General features: G+C 45.7%; 1 protein-coding gene across 23 annotated transcripts in view; it reads right to left on the minus strand.

Annotated features, from left to right (window-relative positions):
* The window catches only part of EBF3 (EBF transcription factor 3), a gene marked incomplete at its 3' end in the record, with an annotated part of 185,046 nt that overhangs the window by 157,348 nt on the left and 16,889 nt on the right, over positions 1-10,809 (minus strand). For 4 of the 23 annotated variants that reach the window (XM_081912710.1, XM_081912704.1, XM_081912709.1 and 1 more), the window contains exons 1-4: positions 6,660-7,825; positions 6,031-6,187; positions 5,516-5,579; positions 4,644-4,699 (exon numbers count right to left, since the gene is read on the minus strand). In XM_081912710.1, the coding sequence (XP_081768836.1) occupies positions 4,644-4,699; positions 5,516-5,579; positions 6,031-6,187; positions 6,660-6,793 (411 nt within the window). In that variant the 5' untranslated portion in view covers positions 6,794-7,825. Of the gene's footprint in view, positions 699-958; positions 1,096-1,157; positions 2,381-4,643; positions 4,700-5,515; positions 5,580-6,030; positions 6,188-6,659; positions 7,837-10,809 lie in introns of those variants that run through there. The other 19 variants (XM_081912721.1, XM_081912706.1, XM_081912717.1 and 16 more) reach the window with 13 other exon arrangements.

Here is a 10,809-nt window from a genome sequence, read left to right on the forward strand (position 1 = left end):
TGCAGGAGCCTGGCAATCCTCACCCCTAACCACATTGCCTTGGACTGCAGTCAACAAGCCCACCTCTTTCAAGTAGATGCATTTAGGATCGGGGGCGTAATTAAAAGGGCTTTTTTCTTCTTCGCCTCCTTCCTCTCCTGCTACTACCTCTTTCCATGCCCGTTTCCATTTCTCTCTCTCACACACATACACTGCCATATTCTGAGCACAGAACTGCTCCAGTTCTACTTGATCCGGGGAATGTGTCTCCCTGATCTCAGCTGGCATGTGTAAAATTAGCAGGATATTCCAAATATGCCCCCGTCAGATGCAGGCCGATCCAGATCGTAACAAGCAAAGGTTTTGAAGGGAATGATAGCAATACAAACGTCCTACTGTTGAGCAACACTGTCAGCTGGAAATCTGCGTGAGGCAAACCTGGGCGCAATTCCACACGCTTTTTGTTTTGTTTGTTTTGTTTAAGCAAATAAATGAATGAAAGGGGGAACCCCAATTAAGACCTAAATTGCCCTTTCCTCCCTATACGTTAGCCCCTCCTTCCAACATCATTCCCATTTGGCTTCTATGAAGCAGTCCCTATTGATGAGAAACTCCCATGAAAAACCAATACAAGCACTGTATGGTGCAGGTTTGTAAGATCGGGCCTTTTCCCAGCCAGGCTTTTCCCTACAGGGAACCAGTTGGATGTGATCGACTTTCGTCTTACATACACACTTTGACACGGCCAAAAGCTGAGGTGGCAGCTTTTTGATTGTTTTTGCTTTTTGTTGGGGCTTTTTTCCAATTTACCTTTTTAAAAGCTGTGTCAGAAAAAGCTGCAAATGAAAAAAAATTGCAATATATAAAAAAACAATTTTGTGGTAACATGTTATTCCAATTAGAAGCATTAGCGCTATACTTTATACACCCCCTGGGGTTTGGATTAACAAGCAGCACCAAAAGAAACATTATTCCTTACCTAAAAGCACAAAGCTTTGCCTTAGTTTTTGGACTCGAGGAAAGTGCCGTTTGGACAGCACTGGTTTCCAAAAGTTTCAGTTACAAGATTATTAACTCTCAAGTCTTTGCACTCAGACCTTAGAACATTCTCAACGGTTAAAGAATACAGCCTGCCAATTTTATTTTATTGTATTTTTGTTAAGTTTGGAGCTTGTTACCTGCTCATTAGAAGGGCTTTATGGCTATTGCTCATGCAGGGATCATGATCCAAGCCTGTTCTTTTTCCAAAAAAGCACTAAGTTCATTGCATCATTTAAAGGACAAGGGTGGTATATTAATTAGAAGCAGCAACCTAAAGATGGGACGCCACAACACTTTTTGTGGTCATGTCAATGCCAATGCTTTTCAACGGCTCCAACCTAAGAGCAGCGTGATAGGTGAAACCAGATGGACTTGATGCAAAGGACTGAGTCTTTTATAGGAGAAAGAGGGGTTCCCCAGTCACTGAGGCTGTGGCCCTTTCTTATATATTTTATGAGGCATTCTTTCCCAAACAGCCTCCCTTACAGCGGGTTACGGCGCATTTTGAATTAGGTACGAAAGCGGCTATTTCCCTCCGTCTCCCACAACACACACACACACTTTTCCTGATCAAAACAAGAAGTGTCTAGCCGCCTTGAGGAATCCCAGAAGCATGCACAACGATATGGTTATTATCGGCCTGATATTTGGGGAAGAAAGTGCTAATGGGCAATCTGGTGTTTATTTTGAAACTGCTAACAATGATTTTTCTTGGGTAAAAAAGGCAAGTGTGTCTGGGCACACGGTTGAGTGGGTTTTGAGCAGAGGCTCTAACAGATGGTGTGGAGCTATAGGTGCGCTTTCTCTCTCCCGCGCGCGCTCTCTCTCTCTCTCTCTCGCCCCCCTCCGCTCTCCAGACTTAGGGGAACCGTCGTGCCTGACCGGACTGTGAGCAGCAGCAGGAGGAGGAGGAGGAGCGGCGGCGGCAGCAGCCTGGCTGCACCAGGCAGCTCATGGAAAGGCTTTTCCGCTTTCTACCCGCTCCTGCCCCTCCCCCAGCCCAGCCTCCCCTGGAGAATGAGAGAGACACACAGAGCGAGCGGGGAGAGAGAGAGAGAGCTCTCGGCGCGCGCTGATTTTTGCCTTGCAGGCTCCCCTGGAGAGCTTTCCCGCGCGCGCCGGCTTCCCTTCGCCCAAACAAGCGCCGCGTTCAAGGCTCCTTCCTCGAGAAGGCCGCAGCCGAGCTGTGCGTTTCCACAAGCCCCTACCACCTCGCACAGAAATCGGTGCTTTCCTCTCTCTCTCCTTCCCTGCCTCGCCTGCTTTGCCTCAACGCCCCCCCTCCCGCTTTTTCCCCTTCACACAGCCTGGGCCTCAGCCGTCTGTGCTCCATGAGGTCACTTGCTTCCATTCCCATTACTGCGGGCTCTCTCTTTTTTTTTTTTGCCTCCTTTTGCAAAGGGGGCTGTGTGAGGTGGGAGAAAAAAAAGGGGGGGAGGAGGTTGGAAGAAGAACCGCTCGAGGCACACGAATACATGTAATTTCCAGGCCCCGCCATTCACCGCCTCGGCCACCACTCCTTCCCCAACACCAAGTGTGGGGAAGGCAGGCATCTCCTTTCTTTCCCCCCACCTACCTACTGCGTTTGCTACCCACTTTGAGCCACTTTTTTGCTTGTTGACAAGGCCACGGTGGGTAGCTTGCGCGGGTCCTTTTTCCCAAGGAAAGCCTGCAAAAGTCCTCGTCACTGAAGCGGGGACTTGGCCTAGTTTCCCCCAAGTTGTCTAAAGCAGGTACCAGTGTGGAGAAGCCTGAATAAATATATGACACCGCAGACATAACAAGCAGTCAGTGGCTGCGAATGTTTGTTGTTGCAGCACGCCATATAACTTCTGGTGATTGTTACTTCGCCTCTGATGAATCCGCGTATTTAGATGTGATTTATTTTTTATTTTGTAGCACCAACAGAAATCCATAAACTGTCGGTTCAGCGCCATTGACTCTTTGATCAGTTACTGGGCTATCTCTCCCCCTCCCCCTCTTTCCTCCCCGTCAGCGAAGAGAGATTAAAAGCCTGTATTTTCAGCACTGGTGCTACTGCAAAGATCCGTAGCTTCAATTACCAATAAAAGTGTGCTTGAAAATGTTAGCCTCTTTCCTTTCTCTCTCCCTCCCTCTCTCTCTATTCAAGAGCATCAAAACTTGCAGAGCTGCCTATAGTACCCTCTTAATTAGCCTACAGCGATTTCCGAAAACATTTAGCTGCTATGTACAAAGGAAATAAAAAGTCATTGTCAACTCGAGAGCGCTCCAGAGTTTAAAAGGGTGCCTCTCTGTAACCTATTGAAATAATTATTGGAGGGCACAACGCCTCCGTCTTTGTCAGAGGACTGGGGTTTGCCTGTCAGGTTGGGTTTTCTCCAAAAGAGCACCATTCATTTAACTGCGGAGGGCATTTAAATCTAACCCTATTTTTGTCAAGATCGCTATAAACTTTCTGGTGAGGAGGAGAAAGGAGAGACTTCTTGGAAGCTTAACCGAGCTGTTATTGTGTCCTAGGCCACATATTCCCAAAGCCCTGCCCTTTGTTTTTGATACCTTTTACATTTTATTTTTTCCCTCTTATTATTTTTCAAATGATGCCAGAGAAAGCAAGTTTCTCTTCGTGGACCATTGCAAGGAGAGACAAAAAATGCACTGGGCATTTATTTACAGTACTAAACACCCCCGGAACTCTCTGTTTTCTGAGGGGCACAAGTTTCCCTCGTTTACATGTGTGGAAATATTATCTTTTTTTCTGAAAAAACCGGGAAAGCAGCAAATGACTCTCTCGGGAAAATAAAAGAAGATTTAAAAGTTGAGCCATCCAGTAGCTAACAGGCAGCTTTGGGGATGGGGGGGGGGACAGTTCCTTGCCTTTAATTGCCTTGGAGGAGTCCTGATAACACTGTACTTATCCTCGAGAAAGTTGGCCAAGACAGGTTAAATAATTTAATAAGGACCTGCTTGTAATTATGTTATTTACAAGGGATGACAGAGGTTTGAGAAAGAAACAGGAGCTGATCTCAGGGAAAATGGACGGGTTTGGGTGACCCCTGGAGCATAGAGCTTGAATTATGGAGATGGGGGACTGCGAGGTGAATCCGGACTAGTGGAGAACAAGATGACTTTTCACCTCAACACATTTAACTTTTACATCCCAAATAAACGTCTCGCGAGACTAAATCATCCCATTTGAAAAAGAAAAAGAGAGGGCAGAGGAGGGAAGGAAAGCTGCTTCCTTCGATTCCAGCGCATCCGGATTAAGAGACAATTTCCCTTTTTTGTCATCGGTCTTAACAAAATTAATCCCCCAGGTTGTTTTAAAATAAAATTGAGGGAACACTGGAGCAGTTGCCCTCCCCGGTCACTTCTTCTTTCCCTGATATCAAGCAGATGGAAATCTGGCATTAAAGGGCAGCGCATTCATAACAGCTTCCTGATAGTAACAGTAATAATAATAAAACTAGTTTGCTTTCGGAGTATTTGTCAACCGTATGGAAATTTAGCTAACATGTCAAGGGGGCTCGGGGAAGGATAGGCGTGCCATCAAGAGCCAAGGAGAGTCCCATTCCCTCGGAGGTGGGAGTCAGACACAAACTCAGCAGCTCACACAACTCTTTAAAAAGCTTAAACTTTCTCACCTGTTTGGTCATGGAATCTATTAGCCGAACGTACAAATCCTGTTCCGTTCTAACTCCTGCGTATGGGGGAGGAAAAGCAAAAACAAAACGAGAGACCCATTTATTGTCAGAAACGAAGTGCGTGGTGAGCAAGGCAAAGCTACACAGATAACACAATGGCTACACGAAGACACTCAGCTGGACGCTGGGTGCAATAAAAACGCATGTGAGAGAGGGAGATTCAAATAAAAATAATCTAGTCTGCAGGTTGTCGCTGCCTAGCATGTATGGCCACAGAAACATGAGACAGTTGCCTTGACTGAGATAACTGAAGTATGCATGTTTCACCAAAGTGGCCTGCGTTATCATAAAGTTACCCCCCCACCCCACCCCAAAGACAACCCAAGAAATAAAGGTTGATTGCTCGGGTTTCCGATCCCTATTTCCCTTTGTCAATATTTGCCATCCAACTTCCTGATTCTTTTGGTGTGGAATCATGTACATCTGGCATGATGGAGCTAGGCAGTCACAAGAATTAACATTAATTTGCGAAGCTGGGTTTGGATCTCTTAAAAGTGATGTTGTGCTGGAGCAGATATTGATTTGGGGCATTTCGCTTGTTTGTGTGTTTGTGTGTGTGTTTTAACTTTCTACTTCAAGACCAGCCGGTTAATCATGTAAAGTACCATTGACTTATTGATCGCTTATGTTTTGTTTTCCTTCTATGCCATAAGAAGAGTCGTGTTCACAGTCATGTAATTTTAATCTCAAAATCTTTATATCCTTTGTTTGTTTTTTTGTTTAAAGTGCTCCAGAAAGAGGGTAGCAATTTTCGTGCATATACAGGTAAAACAACAACAACAACAAGGATGCAGCGAGGAATAAAAACTTACCATTACTGTACAATAACTGGAGTTTATAGTGAATTCCATTGTTAGTTTTTTCATTGTTTGGCTCCTGCAAGTAATGATAAATAATTGGTTTGTAGGGTTGTGTTTTAAAAATGCCGTAGCTGGACTCCAGCTGTCTATAGGATCAGATTGCTCCAGCAGCAGCAGCTTCCCATTAGAGTGTTTTGTTTTGTTTATCTATCTTTGTGACAGACAAGCTTTGTTTGGGACCGGAAAAAATGGACTTCTGGCTGCTGAAATATGCCGGTTAGGTTAAGGGAACTTTGCAAACCAGTTTTAGGTGCCAATCCCTGGCATCAGAACTTGGGACACTACACGTGGTTCGGATGCCTCTAGAGTCCCGTTAGAACTGCTACTGTCTAGGCAAGGCGAATGTTATATTTAATCGTCGGGATCCGACTTATATCACATTATTATTATTTTATTATTTTGCTATTAGTACTATTTTAAATGATGGGGCGGGGAGGGAAGGTTGCATTTTTTAATTAAAAACTTACTTTCTCTTTTTCCACAAAGTCCACAAAAGCAGTCCTTTCAATCTCCACTGGCTGCCCCTGCCTGTCGTACAGAGCTAAGACGAAGTGGAAAAAATTGGATTTTCTGAGATTGGAAGGCGGCTGTTTCTCGAAATGTGCCCGAGCCAACCCCACACCGCTGCGGGGAGAAAAAAAAAGATAATTTCTGGGTGAGAGAACCGGAGGCACCGGAGAAGCAAGAGAGCGCAGGGACTTGGGGGTGCGCGGGCGTGGGGAGGGTGGGATGGACGGGTTCAGATATGTAGACAGATGGGTAGATGGAGAGATATCACAAAAGAACACACACACACTGGGAGATTGTGGAAATTACTTCTGGGGGGGCGTTGGGGGAGAAAGGAGAATTTCTGGATTTGTCACTATCGCCGTAATATGATGTAATGAGCAGGGAGAGAGCATGAGAGAGGCAGGCATGTGGGATGGGGGGGAGAGAGAGAAGGAGAAGAAGCAGCAGAAAGAGAGAGAGAGGGAGACATTGAAGCGGAGTTCAGGGAGATTGTAATTGATATGGAGCATCGAGGGCGATTTACGGCCGGGATGCGAAGCGCCAGAGAGAGGCGAGAGGGAGAACGGGGATCATTTGGCACACGTACCTTTGCGCGGCTGTGTTAGCATCCACAACCCCAGCTGTATGCATCCATGATCGGACTGGGTTCATTCCACTGCCCAGCGGTTCTTCTTTCATGGTCGTCCCACCTCGTGGTATATTTTCCTGAATCCCAAACATTAAAACAATTTGGGGGCAAAACCAGCTCTGAACCAAAAGGGGCTAAAAATAATAAAAAATAAAAAATTGTGGGAAATGTCAGATAAAGGGGGTGGGGGGTCGTAGTTGATGGCTGTTGTTTTCTTTCTCTCGTGGCGGTGGTGGGGTTTGTTTGTTTTGTTTTTTTCTTCCTTTCTCCTCTCCCCCCTCTCTCTCTTTCGCTCGCTCGCCTCTTTCTCTCCCGGTCTCCCACTCTCCTTGGCGAGCGGAATAGAAGAGATGACTTTACTCCCCGCGATCAGTAGGAGGAAAGCCCAGTTCAAGTCGTCTTTCCGTCTTCAATCTGTCCTGTATTGGCACGGCATAAACAATATACTGAGCAGTTCTACTTGGATGGCGTTCCAGTTTGGAGGTTTAAAAAAAAAAGAAGAAAGAAAGAAACCAACAACACACACCAAAAAAACACAAAAAAACCGGAGAGGTTGAAGCAGAGGTGGGGGGAGAGAGGGGGAAAAATGAAGTTTTTTGTTGTTGTTGCTTTTTAAAAAAGTAGGAAATACAGCCGCCGGTATTGCGAGGTTGCCTTTGTTTCCCCCCCTTTCTTTCTTTTCTTTCTCTCGTTCTTTCTTTAACAAATAAATAATTTTTGTTGTTTGTTTGCCGAGGCTTCTCAACGTGGTGTCATCCCTAGTAAAACAGCATCAAAAAACCTTCAGGACACTGCTGAATCGACCACTTCTGGCAAGGCTCTCCTGCTCCAAAAGACAAATAAACGAAAAAATGATTACCATGGAGGTGTTCCTGGACACAGGAGAGCTCGATGAGGGGCCTTTAGCGTCTTGCAGAATGGATGGGAAGCGTACAAAACTCAGCCCTCCATCCCCTAGGAATGGAACCTTTCCCGGGAGCCAAAACTCTAAACCCCCGGGAACGGCGCTGTCAGATTCTGACGTGCGGGAGGCGGGGCCAACACCATATATGGGGGGCAGAACAAATCCTCCCTTTAGCCGAGAGCTCCACAGCTTGTTTAGTTCTGACTGACTGCTGCAGCCTCCGAGTGCAGCGCCACGCTGCCCCCCTCCCTTATAACGCAAGCGTTAGGGTGGGCTTTTTATTTTATACATACATATATATATATAATAATATATATGCATGCAACACACACGCGCGCCGGCAGCCAATGAAATTAGAATATATATATATATTAATAAAAAGGGTGGGGGGGAGAGTCGCAGCACAGGGACAGCTGGAGCGCCTCGCAATTTGCAAAGAATCACGATCGTTAAAAGACTAGCACGCCTCAATATAAACAGAGAGCGGTGCTGGATGTTAAACACAAAACCTATGCGCGCACACACACACACAAAAATGCACGCTGAAAGGGGGAGAGAAGAAACGGGCGAAGAAGGTGCGTGGGATGTAGGCTAAAGCCATCAGCGTGTAGGTGGCCAGGATCCTTCCTTCCCAACCCCTACACACACACACACACACACACACACACACACACACACACACACACAGGCTGTCTCTTACAGCAATCTTTGGGGGTGAACCGGGGAAGAAAGGGCCGTTCCGACAAGGTTCCGTGCGTTCTGGAAAGTGAATTGGCCAGGCTGCTTGACTTGGCTGCCTTAAAATACACACACGCACACACGCGCGCGCGCGCGCGCAGACACACACACACGGTCTCTGGTTTAATTTTACGAGTCAAGCCCTGGAACGATTACAGGTGGTCTGCAAACTGCGCACAGGGTGATTAGTGCGTGTTGACCAACTGCAACGAAGCCCCGTTACGTTTGGGTAAAGGGCAACTCTTCGCCGGGTCCGCAGGGGCGCAGGCATGAAATGCAAACTTTCTAATAATATTCGTGGGGAAGGTGAACGCCGCCCAGAACAATAGCCGAGCCCGCCCATCCCCCCCCTCCAAAAGCACGTCCTGTTTTCTAATCCGCTCCTATTTTTATTTGTATTTATTTAAAAAAACACAAGAAACAAAAGCTTCCAAAGTTACGCTCCTACTGATGAGGAGCACAGAGGAAAAGAAACCCGCGCGGCGCTCTTTAGAATCCCAATCAATGCCTGGCAGTGCTTTCCAAGTGACGCGGTTTTTTTCCTCGCGTTTGCCTTTTAGCTCTTTTCCGGTAACAGGTTAGGAAAGGCAGATCACAGCATCTTTGAAACTTGGGTTTCGAGGAATCGTTAGAGCTGTGTGCGTGTATTTTTGTGTGCGTGTGTGTTCAGAGAGGTAAAGGCAATGGGGAGATGAGCACTCAAAAGTGCTAGAACTGTAGGATTATTGGAGTTAAGAGTGAAATGGCTAATTACTTGTGAGATGGGAGACACACCACTGACAGCACGAGGTGAATTATTCCTGGAAAGAAAGGGGGGAGAAAGAGATAGGGCGCAGGGTTTTCAAAAGGGCAGTTGCTTTTTCGCAAGGAGGAGACCTTGGGTATACTATAGACAAAGGGGTGTCCCGGATACTCTTCTGCAGAGACGCAGCAGATCCCCTCCTCCGCCCCCCCACCCCGTTTGATTGTGTGTGTACATATGAGCCCAACAAGGGTATTGAATATATATATATATATATAAACCTTCCCCCATCTTGGGTGGGTTAGGACTTCCTTTTATGTGAATTGGCAGGGGTATGTACGTTAATATTTTAATTAATCGCTGAAAATCGAAGTCCGATTTGTGTTACCAAGGGACCCCCGATCCCTCCTCAAAGGGTGAGGGGGGGTGCGCGGAAATATGTGTTAGAAAGCAATCTATTTTGCTGGTGTTGGGGGTTAATGACTATTGCTAAAGATAAGTGAATTATCAAAGCTGTTGCTCTACCCGATCTCAAAATCCATTACATTGCTGGCCGTCTAATTAAATACGTAAGTATAATAAAATCATATTTTATGACTATTTGAGGGTAATGAGATTAGTCTTTAGAAGCGATCGCCACATATTAAAGATGCCACTGTCTATAGAATGTTAATAACCTTAAATCAAAGTGTATAGAAACTATTCACGATAAATTAAAGGGGGGATCCTGACTCCATAATAATAATCAGTGGGTACCGTGGGGTAGATTGTAAGATGTCACACCTCTTCTGAGCTAGATTTGCAAGGAGAACTAAAGTTACAAAACAAGTTGGGGGGGGAGAAATAAATGTCTCATTTTCTTTTTCAGTCTCCTTTTCTGTGTTTTTTGTACAGTATATACAGACAATAAAGCTTCTTGGAGTCATTATGGACAAAATACTATTGTCTCTCCCGGCTATCTCTTTTTTTAAAAGATACTTTCCCACCGTGGGTCAAATATCTGATCAGGACCAATCTGATAAAAATATACCCGAAGAAGGTTAAAGTTGCTCCTTTTGCCTGCACTAATAAAAAGCACCATGCTTCAAACCATTTACAGTATCTTTAATTCAGATTACACGCGCCAAGGCGATTTAAATCTGATTACCAAATTAGATGGTTTTAAAACAAATCCTTTTAAATCTGATACTGTTGACTAAAGGGGGAGGGGAGAAGGAGGGAGGTGTATGCGTGTGTGAGGGGGGGGGGTGAAAGTTGCATAAGCCCCCCATCACATAAGGTAACGATCCTGCTCCAGAAAGAAAGGGGAGTTTTAAACCTTTTTGACAACAAATGCAGCTGCCCCGCTATTTTGGACGATATTAAGCGAAAATGAATGCAAATCTGTGTTCAGAAGCCATCTGGCCAGAAACAGGGGAGTCAGCTGCTCTTCACATCAGACTCTGAGGCTGAATCTATTTCAGCTCATTTTCTAGATCATCTGGTCCTGCACCCAAAGCGTGGAAAATACGGTCTTTATCATTCACCAACTTTCTTTCTTTCTTTCTCCTTCCCCTTCTCTCTTTCACCTCTGGCTCCAAGCCACATTCGAGGAGCAAAGCGCAGAGATGGAAAGGGAAAAATTACTTCCTGGGTTTGGATCCTAAGTGTGTGTGTGTGTGTGTGTGTGTACATCGGGCTCCTGTTTTTGTCTGCTTGCTTTCGAGCACCTCAAGCTCAAGTTT

The sequence above is a fragment of the Podarcis melisellensis genome (genome assembly GCF_964234715.1).
Source record: "Podarcis melisellensis genome assembly, chromosome: 5".
NCBI classification, from domain to species: Eukaryota; Metazoa; Chordata; class Lepidosauria; order Squamata; family Lacertidae; genus Podarcis; species Podarcis melisellensis.